The sequence below is a fragment of the Parambassis ranga genome, chromosome 13, assembly GCF_900634625.1.
Source record: "Parambassis ranga chromosome 13, fParRan2.1, whole genome shotgun sequence".
Lineage (NCBI taxonomy): Eukaryota > Metazoa > Chordata > Actinopteri > Ambassidae > Parambassis > Parambassis ranga.
The window spans coordinates 13,231,084-13,250,403 of NC_041033.1; the positions used below are offsets into that span (position 1 = coordinate 13,231,084).

Here is a 19,320-nt window from a genome sequence, read left to right on the forward strand (position 1 = left end):
AAAATGCATTGCTTTAAGAAATTAATTTTTCAGCAGATGCTTTTAGAGGTTCTTATTTTTCTCTTTTAAAACATTGCTTAGTTTTTTGTTGGGTCAATTATTTAACTCGTAACCGTTATTGGCACATATCTGCATTTAGAAGCAGTGAGAAATTCACTGGAGATTCAACACCAGAATCATATCTGAATTCATGAATAATTAAATGCTTGTTCGAGTAAACACAGAGACACATATATAAGCATCTTTAATAGCTGTAATGCAATCTTTTGGTATTTGTTCTTTTTTGTCAGTCTATGGTTTTGATCTCTCCTTATTCATGATTGTCCCGAGGCAGCACCATGTATCTGATTAAATGTGTGATTATATCTGGGGAAATGTCTGAACGCCAGCCAACTGGGCCCCAGTGTCGTTCTTTCTGCCAGCCCCCCCTGAGGGCTCCAGTCCAAAGATTACTGATATGCTGATGATCCATTGGCAATAAGACAACTACATCCACACACATATCCTCTCTAATCCCTGCCTATCTGGCACGTATCTTAATATCGCATGTCAAATGAACACATGACCACCTTGATTCATGATGTTACGCATCAAACCATTGATTCTGCAGTCAGGGATATCAAAGATCCTCCATAACAACCCAGGTAACCCTGGCAGTCAGCTGTGCATGAAGGAGCATTCTACAGCCTGAAACACGGACTCTCTGAGGAGAGACTGTCTGTCTCCTTCTCTTCCCTCTTCAATCTCCAGTGGGTGTTTTCCCCCCTCATCACCTCTTGTCAGGCATGTCCAAAAATAGACCCAGCGGTTGGAGGAGGATTGTTCAAATATGGTGCTGGTGTATAGACTGCATGTCCAAGCAATGAGGAGAATTTTAATGATAGTCCTCCTGCATCATTTAGATCTTCTCAGATCTATCTAAAAGGTCTATAATCAACCAGTAGCACCTCCTCTCCAAAGGCCATGACGGACAAAGTGGAAGGATTTTTTTTTCTTGGGAAATGACTGGTTGCCCTCAAGACAAACACACCTGCTCAGGAAACACTTTTGTTACTTTAATCCCATCTAAAATGCCCACTAAGCAGCAATTATGTAATAAAGAATATGTTACCAAGTTAGGTATTTGGTGAATCTAATGGTTTTCAAATATAAGATTTAAAAAGCTAATATATATTTCACAACCACAATTAGTGAGGTAACACCAAGAGCCTCAAGTAATAGCAAGCCTACAGTCAATAATAAGATGATGGTTAACATCACTGTTCATTATGAAGCATGGAAAAATTCACTAAATGTAACAGCACAATGCTAACTGAAAAATGCTGCTGGCACTGAGCTGTTTAGAAAAAGCGCTGCATACCTTTTTCTGGCCACTGAATGTGGAGCAACTGTTTGTTCATCCATTATTAATGTACTTAGTTAGTTATCATTGTTACAGTATGAATTATTTACCTGCGCTGTGTTTCTCCTGATGAAGAAGAACTCGGTTTGCTCACACTAAATGTCAAGAAGCTGATAGGCTGTTTGGAAAAACGCTCCTTTGAAGCACACTGGCCCCTCCGTTCTTATCATCGTTCAGGCTCCAATGAGACACTCACAGCGCCGTGAGGAGCTTTTATCGTGACCTTTTTGAAATATGTGCTTGTTGCAGTGGCAGCTTAAACGACCCTCAAGGATACCAGCAATTATTAAATGATTCCATTCACTCTAATGTTGAAATGAATGGCTGTTAAAATAATTTAAAAAAAAAAATCATCTCTTCACTTTTGCAGTGCTTCAATAGCCACACAGATATGACTCTTTTCTACTCGAGTAATGATAATGACACGGTTGAAAAATATGCAACAACCAGCAGAGAGAGTTAAACTACTCTTATCAAACAGTGAAAAATAAGTCTTTTGTTTTGAAGCAGCAGTGTAACCCCTGAAGAGTCAAGGATTTTGTTTTGTATCCTATATGAAGAGTCCAGCCCTGTTATGTAACACACTGTCCGTTTATGAAACGCTCTGATGCTACAGAAATGAGAGATGTGATGTGACACTTTAGAATAATGCTTTTATTACTCTTTTGAAAAGGTCAAACTCCCACAGTACACAGCTACAGACTGAGTGCAGCCTGGCTGTGATGGCTGGGGTTGTATGTTTTGTGGTTTATGATTTATGATACACTGGATCCGTACTGCTCTGTCTGCTCATCCAGCTTTGTGTTTCCACACAGATTTTTAAGGCGCAGTGCTTTTATTAAATATGACAGATATGTTACCATGTGGCTTCATTACAGCACAACCAAATCAATTCTCTATAAAAGCTGCGATCGCGGCTCTCCGTCTATAATCAAAGCTCCAGAGTCGGTCTCAGTCAGCTCTGGCATCAGTCAATGACAGAGCTAGGTTAACTAGCTTCTCTAGTAATCTAAATCCTGTGAAGCTGAGCCAGGCACCACTGACTTCAGGCCCACTTATTCTATGGCTATAACAATCTGCTACATAATGCATGGCAATTTCTCATAATACGGCCCCCTTCTATGGATCAGAAGGAATGAAAAAGAACCCAAGAATGTACAGTGAGGGGAATGCAAAAGTAGTCCAGAAAAAGGGAATGACCCTTTGAGGGCTCTGATAACAGAAAGGAGGGCTCTGATAACAGAGGACAATATTCAATCCAAATTATCTGCAATGTGTTAAATATTTACTGCTGAGCATACAGATTTAATTGAAACTATTTTCCCTGGTTGTATGTCTCCTTTGAAGGTTTTTGTTTGATGTGCTTTCACATATTGCTGCCAGCTGCTCCCCATGATGAGCAGTGATTATCATGTACCTGTTCACATGCACTCACACACATCTTTAGTCGATGAGTGTAAGCCATAACACCCTTCAGGTTGTAGCGTCAAACATGACCGCAGTACATCTTACAAACATGGAAGTCATTTAATTTCCTGTGCCTAAAGGAATAAAACTGTAAGTGAAAGTGAAAATATATCAATGATTTGATAAACTTCACGTCTTGTTTCGTCTCTGATTCTACAAACTTGGCTTGATGCGGGTGACAGTGTGACACCAAACACAAATTACTGAAGTGAACTGAACTCCCTTGCCCTCCTTTTTTCCCTGGCTCCTCTCAGCTTTAGTGGGTATCTGTGGAGATTGGCCCCAAGTCATTTGTAATCATTTATCCCCCCAGGCTGAGTATCAATCTAAATCTTAACACAATCTATCAAATCAGAAGCTTGAGCTTGCTATAGAAGTGGGCTGTGTTGTTAATTGTGCTGGGAGTGAAAGTGAGAGATTGAGAGCTCTCCTGGTGCAGAGCAGAGTACTAATCACATTCTTGGTGAGATGAGACCTTCCTCCCTTTCTCTCTCTCTCTCTGTATCCACTTTAGCTCTATTTAATATTCTTTCTGATTTTTCTCCCTGCAGAAGCATCAGAGTACTGAGTCTGAGCCAGTTTTTATTTTGTTAATTTTTAGAGATGGTATTATACATCGTGACATTTGTAGAAGTTGCTAGCAGCCCCCCACCTGCCACCATCAGCATGGTGGTCCCCATCAACCATGGAAACCAGTGTATGTCTGTGTGTGTAATATTAAATATTTGTTATGAAACATTCAACACCAGAGCTTGTTGTTGACCATATACCATCTGAATATTTTGAATTTTGGAGCACTCTCCGCAGCTATGATTGTCATGTTCGGTTGGCTTTCTTTTTTATTGGAATCCTCAGTTTTTCTCCATCCCTCTGGTTGTTTTAGTATATTTGTATCCTTCCTGGTTAGTTTCCTAGTTTACTTTGAAATAGGGTCCTGGTGTGTCTGTGTGTTTTACGTTCTCCTGTTTCCCGCCTTATTGATTGCCTGACTCGCCCTGATTGTTCTCACATGTCTTTTTACCCTCTTAGTATTTAAGTGTTGTCCTCCCCCTTTGCCTTTGTCACTTTGTCTTGTGTTTCTACCTCTGTTGCTACCTCACAGGTCACAGGGACCTGTGACACATATATATATATATATACATATATATATATATATATATATATATATATATATATATATATATATATATATATATATATATATATATATATATATACTGCATATCTGTATAGCCAACCAAACTAGGGTTCATTATCTATTGTTTTATATATAGTGAAAGATAATGATCCCTAGTTTGGCTCACAGCTATACAGCACTTCTTTTGTATAAAGGGACTTTGTGCACAACTTCAGCTTCAATGTTTCTTCTCTAAGAGCAGGATTACATCATTAAATGTTTAAAAAGAAGAAACTGTCTTTTCCCACTTTGTGTGAATTCACTGATCCTCCTGATCTCACCTAGAGTTATATAAAGGTGGAGGTAATTATTACTGCACATGAAAGAAATTCTCTTTGATTAGGCTGCATCAGAGGTTCAGTATAACTGATAACCCTTATAACCCCATTTTTCTTCTACCTCGCTACAAAGAACAAATATATATGGAGATTTGGTCTTTTGTTATTGAAAAATGTCACGTATGATCTAAAAATAGTTACATGACAAGAATGAAGGTAAGTGGTTTAATTTATGAGATGTAAAAAAAAATCACTTAAACCTGGAAATTAGTATAATGCAGTAAAACATGTGCACATGGAAGAAGAACCTGATAGAGACAACACAACCACTTCTTCCTACTGTACAAATTTGAAATCAAAATATTGTCCTCCGTCTTGTTTGTATTTCTTAAATTGTTAAATAAATCAATCATCTCTGCAACAGAAAAGCTTCAGTAGAGTTAAAATTTCTGTTAGATCTTTGCAACCATTCACTGAAAGATCCAAACAGGCTGTAATTTAAAAACATTTTGCTAGCTTCATATTAATGCACTGCATGTTGTGTTGTCTCACACTATACAATCTGTTAAATACTTGACCTAATTAATGACCTATATTCAGTTTTAAATGTGTGAAGCATCAGTTCTGACAAAATGAAGCTGCTTGGATGAGAAATGTCTTCAAGAAACTAACAAGTCCAGTTGCCCTGCTTCAAGCTTTTGAATTAAAATGGCTTCATCCACCTTCATCCACCCATACTGCCACTGGCCAGCAGGCAGTGATGGAGATCTGTTGCCTTCACTTCTTTGAAGCTTTGCAGTTCTCACTGTTCAGTATGTGTTTGACTGCCTCTCAGCCTGAGGGAGCAGTAGCGTTTATGATTTGGTGCACCTCATCATGGCAACGATCAATGACAAAGGTCAATGCAGAGACAAACTGCAACCGTGTTGCTACAGGATAATTTGAGTTGCTGTTTAGCTGCATGAATTAATCTTCAGTCTGAGACTGTATCGTTTTTCTTATCAAATTCTCAGCTTCTCTGAGTCATGCTGGCTCATCACAAGTTTCTTGTGCTTTACAGTAAACATGAGCAAACCTGCGTATTATCTTGCATGCCTGCCTGCAATGCATGACTTGTATTCAATAATGTGTAAATGAGGAAGGAGCATGTTCAGAGTAGCAGGAAGCGTGCCACAAAGCACCATCACCTGCTGGTTTAAAGTTTGTTTAAAGGGAGGAAGAGGTTTGTCATAACATAAATTCTCATTCATCTGCGGGGGCTTGATGTTATCTTTACTGAAGCCTGAAGGACACGAGGTGAAGACGGGAGTAAATGAAACAGATACATATCTGAGCGCTGTTTAATTCACTATAGGTTCTCTTCTGCTGACAGCTTGTCCAAGGAAAGAAGTGTTTGGACATTATGACTTTCAGTGTGCTCGCTCCAGAGGCAATATATCTTTCTGTCATTATATTTGCAGTGCAAAACTTTGGAAGGAGTTTGGTCAAACTCTCCAACATGACTCTTAGCTTCTCTGATTCAATTTGATGTTGTTTATGTAATGGAATTACTGTATAAAGCCTCTGGTGTTTGCTTAAAGGGAAAATTCACCAAGTTTCCTGTGGATGTCCAATCAGTGCTGGTGAAATGAAATTCATGGCAGCAGAGTGATTCATTTTCTGTATCATGGCTCGTAACATGCACCGCACTGTTATTAAAATATGCCAAGTTTGTAATTGTAGCAGGAGGAAGACTCATAAACCACCTGGATTATCAGAGACCAGGAGCCTGAGCCCAGTGCTGGTGTTCATGTCGTATGAGTTCTGTTATTATTGCATAAGTTTTCTGAATTAAATGTAGTTACAGTGATAAGTAGCTCTGTCCAAATTGTATACATAATAATTAAAAAAATTTTTTTTTATATAATTACCGTAATTGATAAGGGATTTATTGTGTTAAGGAGGCTGCAGCAGAACACTGATTTAATTGAACTATACTTAATTAGACATAATCTACTACAAGTATGTGTTCTTTGATTGATGATTTATTTCTAATTTTAGCAGGACAATCAGTCCTCTGGGAGAGCCTGGTGGCTGCATTTCCTGTTATTTCAATCTTCCTACAACATGTATTATTATTATTGACCTTAAACAACTTTAAGAAACAGTAGTAAAACCCCTTTCTCTCATGCTTGTCATAAATTGTACGTTTTTTCTCTACCTTTGAGTTGTTGCTGTTGTTGATGCGAAATACTAAACAGGAAGTCAATATTGCAATGAAAACTGCGCAGTTAAAATGGATGATTTTTGATTGGAATATTACATTGAATGTTACTAAACTATGTGTTTAGATAACTGATTATTTTTTTGATTGATTACTAATTGTTACTTATGGCCCTGCAGGTCAGGGTTTTTTTTGTTGAACCCATCAATTGAACTTCTTGTGCAAGCAAGTGGTGAGCTTAACTGGTAGGATCATTACATTTTTTTCCCCCTTGATGTGAACTATTGGATAATTTGGACCAGTTGAAAACACTGAAAAAGAATTACATTGTTACAGAGGCCTAAGATGCATCATCACCTGACCATTACCTTTAGGATGCAGTTACAATCACTGAACACTTGTACTACAAGGCTTGTTACCACAGCCTCATATAGGCTGCAAGGCCCCAGGTACAATGCTGTGGTAATAATTGCCTCATAAATAACATATTATTACATAAGAAAAAAAACAACTACAAATGAAGTGATGCCTCAGTTATAGTGCTGCAAAGACTGCTCTGTCTGTAGTATTTCCCCAGGGCAAAAGAGAAAAAAAATACATATTTTATAGTAAACCGCTTTTTTTATTTTGAGTAATTCTTTGTATGAACATACCCATTGAATCAGCTAATACACAGTTGGAGAAAAGAAATAGAAATTCATGCATTATGTAAAAATGCAAAGGGGCGGTGCTCCACTAAAAGCATCCATTAAAATCTCTGACTCAGCCTGACAAGCACAAAAACACACTATTAGATGCATCATTACAACGGATAATTCTTCTGCCATTTTCACAGCAGCGTTAAAACACTGCTCAGCCCAAAATGGATGTTAATTGTAGAGAGACACCTTTGAACATTATTTTTCCGTTTAACTAATTACAGGATTTACACTCTTTGAACCACAAATGATGTTGAAATACATTCAAACCAAATGTATCCTTTTGTATACCATGTGTTAAATGAGACTGTTTTTTGAGTGAATAATATAAAATGAGTGACAAAGTGTGTGTGATGTATGAAATAAACACATACATGATGGATGTTTTTTTTGTGTTTGTTTTGAGATTGGAACATGCCGTCATCGTCAGAGGGGGACGCTGTGCAGAATGTGGTTTATAGAGTATTCAGATATGTGCAAAGTTAAATGAGTGTGCTTGAGTTTTTGCTAGATAGCAGTGAGAATCCACCATTAATCATTTCACGGGACATGACAACACCACTGAGAGAAAGAGAGGGCTGAAAGGATAATTAGAATACACTGGAGAAAACAGGGTAATTCAATAACAATGGTTTAATCGCTGTGAGAATATATTCTGCGTTATAGGCAAAGATAATCCTTTTAAAAATCCTCAAAGAAAATAATTTACAAAGCGGTGTGCTCGTTCTTTATGTGGCTTATTTAGTCAAAGTTATGTGATGAGAAAGCAATTTATTTACAGGCCCGACCAAAACGTTTCACTTAGTGAACGTTGGTGCTGGTTCACTGAGGTGAAAAAGAGCAGTTACTCACCACAACAGCCAACAACAACACTGGGATTCAGTAAGGCTGACCTGAGGTGTTTTGTCCGTGTGATATTGCCGAGTGAGAGGTCGCTAAGAGGTGACAGAGGCGAAAAATGTTTTCCATATCACCAATCTGGAAAGAAATCATCCCCCAGGAGATGTGATGGATCACTCAGTCAATTAGTGTGGCAAGGACCAGAGATGCCTGCCTAGATGCCTGCTCGGTCCTGCTGAGGCGGCACACCTGGGTCAAAAGGCACAGCTGCATCAGGCGTGATTGCAACTGCTTAACGCCACAGGACACAGCTCGGTGTTGAGTTTAACCCTGCCAGTTAAGAGAGGCTCTGCAGAGCACTTAATGGCTCTCTTCGGAGAAGCTAAACATACCAATAAGCAGCCAGATTACATCCTTTCATTAAGATGAGAGCTGTGAATGTCACACAGACCCCTGTGCTCTCAAACTTTGGTAAATATGGTAAACAGTGTCAAGGGGTTCAATTAAACAACCCATTGTAGACCTACATCCGAATTATGCTGTGTCGGTTGTTGAAAATCCTATTATGCTTTATCTATTATGAGACTCACACGAGGCCTTCAAGTGCAGCGATATCTGTACTTTGTGTGGGTGCAAACACGCCACAGTCAAATTTAGTTAAGAAGCGTTCCTTTGATTCTGTTAAAAACAATTCTACAAGTTAATTGTATTGTACAAAACCTAAGCAAGGCGTATACTATCCCAGGATTGTTCCATAATGTATGAATAATATATATGAAATAATTAAAGAAAGCAAATATAAAGTGGCTTCTCAAATTAAACAGCCTTACAATGCAGTTGTCTGCTTTTCTGTCTTTTTGTGCTCTTGGTGTTTGTGGTAACGGCAACTTACATGACATTATCTTCTTCCTGCTTGTCTCCCTTTTAGAAAATAAAATTAGTTTAGGGGCCTGCAAACCCAATTACTGGCCGAGATAGAAGGTATCCGATGTGTCAGCGTATGTTTAAAAAGGTTGGGGCAGAACCATTGATTTAAGTAGGCCTGATTAGATGTTGGGTGGAAAAGTGAGTTTCATTTTTCAGGCACAAACCAACAAACAAAGGCTGGTTTCATTCAAACGTTAGAAGGACAAAAACGTTGTTAGACAAGTTACACAACTCTGGATTCCACATTCCCATCTGTTAAATCACCATCAGACTGTTTACTGCAAGATAACAAATGTGCGGCGTACACGTTTGCTTTCAAGACACTGAAAGCTTCTTCATCTCTGCAGAAAAATAAGGATGCTTTTTCAACTCTAAATCATGGGAACCTGAAATTCACAGCCTCTTTTTTCATATTATGATCGCTGCTTTTCTAACTTTCACGGATAAATTACAGTGACAGTCGGGGTCAGCAGATAGATCACATCGTCAGCGTCCTGATGTAAACCGTATGATAGTATAAATCAGGATTGTGCTTATCTAAATGTAAGGATGCTCAAAGGGGAGCGCAGCTTCCTGAGAGCTGTCAAAAACTGATACAAAAATAAATTGAAAACAAGGAGCTGGGAAAGACTTAAAGCACATGGAATAAGCAATTATATCAGTCTGTTGACGTAAACGCCTTCAAAGTCAACCCTTTCTAATTTGACGCATCCGCAGCAAACTTAGATTAGTTGTAGCTGAGTGAAATTATAATTTGCTGTAAGCAAAGTATTTGTTGATTGTATTTTTTTTTTGCCAGAAACAGTTTTAATCAGCAATGATTGATGTTTGTAATTTGCCATGATCGCAGATGCCAAATGGAGCAAATGCTTCCCAACTGCAACTTTTTTTTTTTTACATAAACCCATGAGACAACATAACAGAAACAAGTAATGACTGAAAACAATAGCTTTATGTAAAGAAATTATCTGACTTATACCTTCAGAAATTGAAGATTGTGATAAACAATGGCAACAGGTAGCTGGCCAGGTGTCCACATGAGACGAACCTGCAGCGAGAACGTGCTGCTCTCTCATTATGTAACCAAGCTCTGTCCATATTTGTGATTAAAATATTCAAAGTTGGCTGACAGACAACCAAAAACAAGCTGATACACACTCAATACTTAGGGTCACCGAAGTAAAATCTGAATTTTTAAATAAAATATTCATATCAGAAGAGACAGCAACCAACAAAAAAATATCTGAGCCGGGTCTCAGTCCAATTTAACTCTACCATGTTCATTTACAGTAATTTGATTCAGTTCAGCTCCAACCCTTCCATCACAGTCAGTCCCTTGTGGTTTCAGAGAGAGGGAAAAAAATGTGAATTTGCAGGTCAATACAGCTCCTGAATCCATGCATTTCATTTCCATTTAACAACGTGATACTGTGGTAAATGAGTGCGGCACAAGCTTGGCAGTGCTTCATTCAGCCTGCAGGGAACGACTGATAATCAATTATGGTTTGTCATATATGCATTTATGGGTGGAAAAGACACCCTGCTTAAAGAAGCCGCTGTCGATTCTGTCATCTGTGTTTTAACCAGATTATTAGACACATAATGTCTTCATAAAGCCTGATAGGATTAATCTAATGAATGCCTCCATCAGTCTTTATAACAGCATTTCTTTTATATCCTCATTTCCATCTCCGCCCACCAGGAAAGCACCCATAAGGAGCGCAAACAGTAAGGTGATTGAAAGGAGGAGACGATCTGTTTTGTTGTTATTGTCAACTTCACCTGATTCTGACCCCATGTGTTGGCAAGATTACTGATCGTTTTCCCATTAAGCGATAATGGCAAGCCTCATAGCAAAGTCATTACACTAACAAGCTCCTTTGTTTTTAAGTCAAAACAGAAATGTAGTAGATGTAGTGAACACTGAAGCTGATAGAAACAACCATAGTTCTCAATAATTCCTCAAGTCACTGGTTTTACCAGAACTTGAGTCATATTTCACATCCCTTTTCTAGGAGATGCACTATTTCCCACTTTTCACAGCGCTGGGCTACATTTAGAGCTGTGGATCCAGAAGAGTCCAGCAGGGTCCTGTCTGCACCATTCAGCAGCAGAGCCTTAACAATGGGCAAACAGCCATGCTGGGCAGCCAGGTGCAGGGGCGTTGCCTTTGCTGAGTTTACGGCATTGACATCTGCATGATGCGATATTAAGTGGAGGACACTTGGGAAACTGAGGCTGGCGCAAGCTACATGTAACGGCGTCCATCCCTCCCTGTCCTCTGTGATGTTTGGGTTGGCTTTGGCTGCCAGGAGCTTTGCCACCACCTTTGGCTCACTCTGGCGACAGGCAAGGTGGAGCGGAGTCCATCCATTCTCACCCTTTGCATCCACACAGGCACCCTCACTCTTCAGCTGGTCCACCGTGGCCTCGTGTTCCCTTTGGACAGCCAGGTGCATGGGAGTCCAGCCTTGGAGGGTCCTGGAGTCTGGATTGGCCCCTTTTGACAACAGCTGCCTGCATATGCCAGTGTGACCCCTGAAAGCAGCCAGGTGAAGTGGAGTGCATCCTTTGCTGTCGGCGCTGTCAGGATTCGCCCCACTCATCATCAGCTGTCTGACAACGCGGTTATGGCCTTGCTCAGCTGATAGGTGAAGAGCAGTTGAGAGAGAGGCATCAGTTGCACTGGGATCCGCGCCCTGAGAAAGGAGGAGCTTGGCAATATTCAAATGCCCGTAGGCAGAGGCTAGATGGAGGGGCGTCCTCCCTTCCGCCTCCTTGCTTTCTGTAACAGCTTCCTGCGACAGCCGTGAAAGCAGCAGGCGCACCACTGTCTCGTGGCCATTCTGGCAGGCCAGGTGGAGGGGCATCCAACCGCCCTTTTCCCGGGCATCCGCCACTGCTCCTTTGTCCAAAAGGAGACGGAGAGTCCTGTCGTCGCCGTTCTGAGCAGCAAAATGGAGCGGTGTCCACTGGTCCTCATCTCCCTGGGTGGCATCTGCACCGTGTTCCATCAACAAAGAGATGATGTCGTGAAATCTATCGAGAAAAGTTTCATTCATAGAGTTTAACATGACTTTAAAAGGAGTTTGGAGAAGACTGATATATCTCACGTGGCCACTGAATACAAAGCTCACAGACTTATATCTAAAAATCTGTTCCACAAAATGTCAACCTATGCCTTTTACTCTGAATAAAGGAGCAGCAAGTTGGACATGATCAAAAATAGCCAGCACAGATGACATTTCCCTGCATCACTCGTAAAACAATGTGCTCACATAATCTTGTACAAACCTGTGCAGAACAGCAATAATAAGAGGAGTGTAACCTCTGGCGGTCGTACAATTGACTTCAGCACCCAGTTTCAGGACGTGCTTGACACTCTGTGGATCACCGCTGGCCACCGTGTAGTGGAGGAGGCTTTTTCTGCCTGAAAACTGTGTGTACACATCTTCTCTTCTCACAGACTGCCTGAAACTACCAAAGTCCTTTTTGGAGAGCAGAGAGAGAATGTCATCCTTGCCATGTTGGTCAGCTGTGAAAAGAAAAGCAAAGGTCAGTTTATGAGAACAAGAAGCTGCAGTAATGCTAAATGTAGTGTGTAGACCAGCTCATATTATTGTGTACTGCTGGACAGGGTGAAGCTGGGTGAAGGTGGCAGAGCTTTAGTCAATATCTGCTGTTTGTGTGAGATGTTTACCTTGTGCTATGTTTAAACATATATGGGCTGATGCATTTATATTTGTAAAGGTGGTTGACTGTCGGAGGACAAATAAAAACAAGTTTTGTGAATGGTGTTTTTAAGGCTCCCTCGACTAAACGTGGCTTCTTTTATTCCCGCTTCCTCTGATTGTTGGCTCTACTTTTCACTGCCAATGGTAATAATAAAATGCGAGAGCACTGTAAACAGCACTTTCAAATGTCAGGCCTCCAAGCATTGTACTGCATTGAGTATGATTTTCCAGTCTGCTGTACACTCATGTTTACCTGGTGGCAAGTCAGGGATCTCTGGCAAAGTGATCTATAGTGGAAAAACAAAATAATGAAAATGCAACAAAAGTTATTGGCTGTGACCTTAATCATTACATTAATCATGAATGTTCAAGGGTACTTATGATTATTGAATAATTATTGATCAATATATATATATCTTAACATCCCATAGCGTGTTTGGCAGCCTTCCTTATAAAGCCGTCCCATTATATGGTCTTATTATGACTTAGATTGTATTGTATCATCCTATTTATGAAAGCTGATGATGCTACAGCACTATTCCAGTAGAGTATTAAAACCAACCTGCCAGGGGTAATCCGATTTCTGTCCTACGTTGCCGTTTTTGTGACACTGCATTGGTCCTGGGATCTTCATGACATCACTCAGAGTCTCTGTTTTCCTCACAGTGTCTGCAGGCAGAGCAGCAGTTAAGTCATAAATCCTTACATTAAAATACATGTTTCAGCAGGCTTGAAGTTCCAAAATCCCAAAGGAAACTTGATATTTATACCATTCCAGACAATAAATGTTTAAATACAGGTAATTCTTCAATAGTTACGGTAATGATAGAGTTTAACAGTTTAATTACATACAAGGCCAGACTGGATAACATGATGTGTCTGTTCTGGTTATAGAATGTGGAGAATGTCTGCATGTTATGAGATTAACATGCAGGCATAACTGCAGGTGGGTCAGTATAAACGTGGATGTCCTCCTGCGCTCCCATCCTACCTCCACGTCACTTCCGGGTCAGAGATTTTTTTCGCCCCGGCATATGCGGACGCTGCGTCCTCGCACTGGTTGTTTGTGGTGTATTAAGGGGCGACTTCTTTCGCGCTGCTCCGTCTCTTCGGCTCTGGTAAGTGTTGCCTCTCTTTGCGCTTTGGTTGATGTTATTAGGGGCGCTAACGCAGATGTGGTCGCAGGTAAATGCAGATGGCTACCTGGAGTTCCGCCTCCCTCCCTCCTCCTAAGAGTGTGTGTGTGTGTGTTTGTGTGTGTGTTGCTTCCGCCAAATGTTTAGGTGCTATAATGACCGGGTGACCGGGTGACCGGGTCTCCGTGGCGTGAGTCGCCTGTCACAGTGTCATCCTGCTGTTTGGTCCCCTCACCATGTTCTGTTGCCTCACCCCTACGGATGCAGGACGCTTACTCTTAAATCAGGACATGTTATTGCTCAGTTTATGCATACTAACAAGATTCTGTTAGGTCTCCTGACATCCTGTTTATGTAAATTAGGGGATCAGTGTGGACTGGGTTTGGTTTGGTTTATTTATTTATTTTTATCGTGTATTTTCCTTGATTGTTATGAGTCACTGTAACTGGACAGTTATTTGATAGTGACCTGCCCATTAATTATAACTTTTGTTAAATGTTGATTGTTTTGTTTGTTTTTTTCTGTGTTGCAACTCTGCTGATTAGTTTTACTCCTCTTAAAACATCTCTGTAGCCTTTTCGTAGAAACTTTCGGCTTCAGAATTTATAAATTTAGCTTGAAACGTGTGTGTCTCTCTTGTGTACCTGAGAACGGTGGTCTCTTGTGGGGGTCCTGGTCCCAGCACTGTTTCATGATGCTGATCATCTGATCACACTCGGTGGGCTTCTGTTCAGGAATCATTTCCATGCTGGGTCGCTTCTTTTGTGACACCTGTATCAGCACTGTGGTCACGCTGCACCCTGCATCCACAACAACATGTCAAACACCAGGGAGCGGCTGCAGCATTTGCAAATGATACATCAACCTGTTCTGGCATTATACAGGGTCTGTTTCTTTACAGGCTGTCTTCAGGCTCATGTATGAGCTAGGGGTGGTAGTAACATGTCTGTTAGTAGGATCATGGCCTTGTCTTGGCAGATATAGTACTGACAGTCAGAACTGTGGTCTTTGCTGTTTCAGCACTGGGACATGGACTCTGAACACTGTGCCTGGTACAGCTTTGTGTTTGTTTATTCAAAACATTCATGGGGCACTGAGCCAAATTTTTACTGTATTTTGCAATACATTTTGACTTTTGCACTGATAAACAGGGTCATTATTATCCTGTTGTTCTGTCTGCATGCTAAGCAAACAGTCTCCTGGATATGGCTAAAAGATTAATTAAAATGAAATTCTAATGTTTATCTAATTTTAAGCAAGAAGACATCATCACTCATCATTTAAGATGTTATGATGCGATTTATCTCCATATGCAGTTCAGGTACTGTGCACAACTGTCAGTTGTAGCAGCTCTTAGAAACACTGAGATGAAAATGCCTTTATGCTTAAGTGCTGATGATTCCTTCCTGAACTAACACCTATACATCTATTTGATGAAAAGATATAAAGGCATTTCAATTTTTTTTTTTTACCCACCTGCATGTGGCTTTTGCTGCGTCAAAACTTCCCATATTACAATTCCAAAGCTGTGGATCAAAGCAGAGAGACACACTCAGCCCTAATATTCTCTTTCTTGTTTACGTTATAAGTTCAAAGAACACTCACATACTTATATATAAGGCATTGAAAAAAAAAGTTTTGTTTTGTGGAAAGATCAGTTCATTTTAACATTACAGAAAACCTGTGATGACAAGAAAGAGTGAGTCACACCTGAGTAAGACATATAAAATGTGTTATATTCAGTGTAAGTATGAGAAGTAGAGAGCAAGGTCACACTGTGTGAGTTGTGAATTGTGCACTGAATCAGAAAAACCAGTGATTCTGATGGTGCAATATTTTTACAAATGCCTTTAGCAAGTCACCTATAAACATCAAAGGCAGTTCCTGGAGGATCGGTGCACTGAGTGAATGTCTCTGGAGGAATGTAACTTATGTTGCCTCTTTCCGTCAGATGCTTCAAGAATGACTTCATGGTCATACCCTCCTCCCAGCTGACTAAACCAAAATCTGAAATCTTAATAAAAGAAAAACATTACAATTATCCTGAAGTGCTCCGTAGGACCAAAGATCACCGTGAGCATGCAGGGTTTCACTCACCTTGACATGCAGATGATCGTCCACAAGGATATTGGACGTCTTGAGGTTAAGATGGAGTAGCGGAGGTTTCGTGCTGTGGAGGAAATTCATACCCATAGAGGCCTCATGAATCATCTGAAACTTCTTTGGCCACATCAGTGTGTGACTGGCTAGGAGATTGTTCAGGGATCCATTACTCATGTACTCCATCACAACTGCAGTCGCTTCACTGCACAGTCCATAGATGGGCATGATGTACTTGAATTTCAATTTGGCAATGTTGGATGCCTCGTCTATTATTTTCCTGGGAAAGAAAAAAAATAACTGTCATTGAAGAGGTTTAAGAGATATCAAACATTCAACCACCACAAGCATTCTTTCTTGTGAAACGCGCTAAGCAACAATGTCAAAACAAAAAGGTGTGTGTCGTTTCCCGTAAATGAACTCTCACCTGTAACGCTGGTTGTCGCACAAAGTTTTACCAAAGCTTTTCAGGGCACATTTTTCCCTCAAGAGTTTCAGCTTGACCTGGTACACCTGGCCAAATTTACATTCTGCCACCTTAATCCAGTCAGCCTCAAAGTCATCCTTCTGGAAGTTCCTGAGCTGCCCAGGGGATCCGTCAAGGCAATCCATGAGTACAGAGATTCTCTCTCGCACAAGCACCTTCTGACACCCTCGCTCTCTAATCCTACACACAAACAGGGTTTATCCTCCAGATCAACATCGATCAGCAGCACCACAGGACTCCTGTGTCTCACACAGGGGAAGAGAAAGTGGCAGAATATGGACACACATTAGACTCGGTGGCAGCAGGCTGACTTAAAAGTATGTCGAGTCACATACTGGTCTGAACTGTGGGAGGAGCTGAGGTGCAGAACTTGTTTGTACTGTAATGTGGCAAAGCCGGTTTTGAGCTGGGAAGACTGAAGTTTTACAGACGCTAATGTGAAAGGGAAACTACTTCTTAAGCAGTTATTGTTGTGCCTGGTGTGCTTTGTCCTTGTGCTGTACATATACAGTAAGTGAACTGCTTCATGGGCTGTCCATTTCCATCAAACTGCCCTTTAACAAGGCACTTAACCCCCTACAGCTCCAGAGAAAGGGACCAGCGGTCTGCAATTGGAGGTTCAGGGTACAGTTGTTTTGCACAAGGACAAAGTGTATGGTGTGTGTGTGCACACAGACTGCTAGCACAAACTGCTTTGAATCATGTACGCATGTGATTTATTGACGTGTCTGCATTTGTTTCCATTTGCCTTAACCTCATCATAAACCTGCCACACTCCAGACATGTGTATGTCATCCATCTTGTCATTTAACTCTTTAGAAGCACTATTTCTTTAAAATTCATTTTTTGGTGCTTATTTTAGCTGATTCCTTTCTCAGATAAATGTATTCTTTAGATGTTTTTTAGACACTGACCTGAGTGGCGGCTTGTTTCTGTGTGATTGAAGGTGATATCAAAGTGCTTCAAGCCACTATGCAGACACATTAGGAATACTTTGCTGTTGTTATCACACAGTTTCAGGTGAAAAAAGGACACAAAGCTGGTGTTTCTGTAGCAACAAATGCAAAAAGGTTTAAGTTAAAAATAAATTTTTGGCAAAAATAATCAAAGCTGAGTTGTTTTTTTAGAAGATAAAATTAGAAAATGCCTTAAATTGTGCTAAAAATGGACTTTAATACCTTTGCTGGCCACTCTCATGCATTTCATTATGTGTACAAATCTACTGTGGTAATGAGTTCTGGTTTAGGACACACATGAGCAGAGGAACTGACTGAGTGGCTTTTTTAATGCATTACACTCACTGTTTGTGCACTCGGGCTCAGTTCAAATGAAATATCGCCTCATTCTCTTCAGGAGCCGGTCATACACTTAATTTAGAAAGCTGTAAATTGATCAATAATTATTAAAGATGACTTGTAAATTCAGCAGCGCTCCGGGCTGACTTTGAATGTCTTGCCTAATGTGATGTACGAAGCCATTTCAGTTCTCAGTGTGTGTGAGGGCATTTACTGCCTTAGATCCTGAAATCCTGGATTTCATCTTTCTGCATCATTAAAGCGGGCTGTGCTTTTTTAGAGAAAAGATTTAAACTGCCTGGCTTATGTGGAAGGATTACGGTAATAGAAAGCTCATTCCAGAAGATGAGAAAACAAAGATGTCCTACTGCATTCTCTTTTATTCCCACCTGCTGTTCAGTGCTGGAGCCTCGTCAGTTATATCAGCACAATCCAACCCCCGTCACAGCTGAATTTATCTGGGGACACCAAGGTCTTGCTGCAAAGTTAGAGAAATTGAAGAACACGTGTTCGTTTACGGACACGTACGTATTTAAATTGTTCCTGCGGGTCATTGGTAGCTTTGACAGTTGTACAAAATATTTAGGCCATCTCCCAGGGGTTTGTTCATTGCTAGCAAATATCACATTTAGATTCAATATGGCTCCTGCTGAGAGAAATCTGCACCACAAGCCCACAATTGTGTGCAGCCCTCAATGGGCAACAGCCCACCTCTCATTGTCTCTTGTCTTTGCCTGGCTGTTGCAAACTGGAAACATGTAAAATGGGATTCATTAGGATTTCTGTATGTCTCATGAGAAAGAGTGGTGACAGGTCAGGATTCTGCAGCCATCTCTTCTCTGAGCTGGCTCTTTGTTCTGGCTTTCATTTCTGAGACACAAGAAGAAATTTTATTAATAATTCCACTTCAATAGGATTTTTTTCTCCCCCTCCCCTCTTCTTCTTCTTCTTCTTCTTTTTTTTTAAATATCTTGGTTGTCCCTTGCTGTGGTAGGGAGAGAATGCAGAGTTGTGGGATGATACGTGTGCGTTTATGTCCTATGGCCTCTACAATATGTCTATTATGTCATCAGCCCCAAACATATATATAAACAACTGATGCTGAGGCTTTATGTGTTTATGGATTAATTATTTCTGCAGCACCCCAGCACTCTGCAGATTAATAAAGTAAACTTTTTAGCTGAATTATGAGGAGGCATGTGGCGTATCTTAAAAACAGCAGCAGTTCCACAGTACAAACAATTAGTAATACACTCTATCTGCAGATTAATTTAATGTAAGTGTCAACTGCGGCACAGTGTTCTCTTAAGCACTTCGACCCTTCAACTCACTCTATGTATGCAGGCGTGGTAATAGATGAATTTACCATTCACTGACAGCCATAGTTTCATGCTTGGCTAACTCACGCTATTATTTAGGACCGACTCACGGATTGATGTTCCAATGAAAACCAGGCAGTCGTGATGTTATTCCTGATAGGTTACCTGAGGGGAGAAGTCTGTATTCATTGATGGAGCCCACAACTTGCAGCTCAGCCAATTTAGCATCAGCATGAGCTGACTGGTTAGAGCTTTTA

The 19,320-nt window shown here is 40.5% G+C and overlaps 1 protein-coding gene across 1 annotated transcript; it reads right to left on the reverse strand.

Moving 5' to 3' along the window:
• Positions 1-10,125: 10,125 nt before the first annotated feature.
• Positions 10,126-16,735, reverse strand: ankk1 (ankyrin repeat and kinase domain containing 1). The gene is made up of 9 exons (XM_028419557.1): positions 16,390-16,735; positions 15,960-16,242; positions 15,725-15,876; positions 15,339-15,388; positions 14,507-14,662; positions 13,289-13,395; positions 12,980-13,013; positions 12,287-12,527; positions 10,126-12,031 (listed from the first exon to the last, which is right to left on the reverse strand). Exons 1-9 carry the CDS (start codon positions 16,572-16,574, stop codon positions 10,984-10,986), a joined length of 2,256 nt encoding a protein of 751 aa, XP_028275358.1. The 5' UTR covers positions 16,575-16,735; the 3' UTR covers positions 10,126-10,983.
• Between the last annotated feature and the right edge of the window lie 2,585 nt (positions 16,736-19,320).

Coding starts and splice junctions, on each gene's coding strand:
- ankk1 (XM_028419557.1), bottom strand. CDS start 16,574: ATGGATTGCCTTGACGGATCCCCTGGGCAGCTCAGGAACTTCCAGAAG. Junction 15,389..15,724: donor ACTGCCTTTGATGTTTATAG/GTGACTTGCTAA, acceptor TTTGATCCACAG/CTTTGGAATTGTAATATGGG. Junction 13,014..13,288: donor AATCGGATTACCCCTGGCAG/GTTGGTTTTAAT, acceptor TTTCCACTATAG/ATCACTTTGCCAGAGATCCC.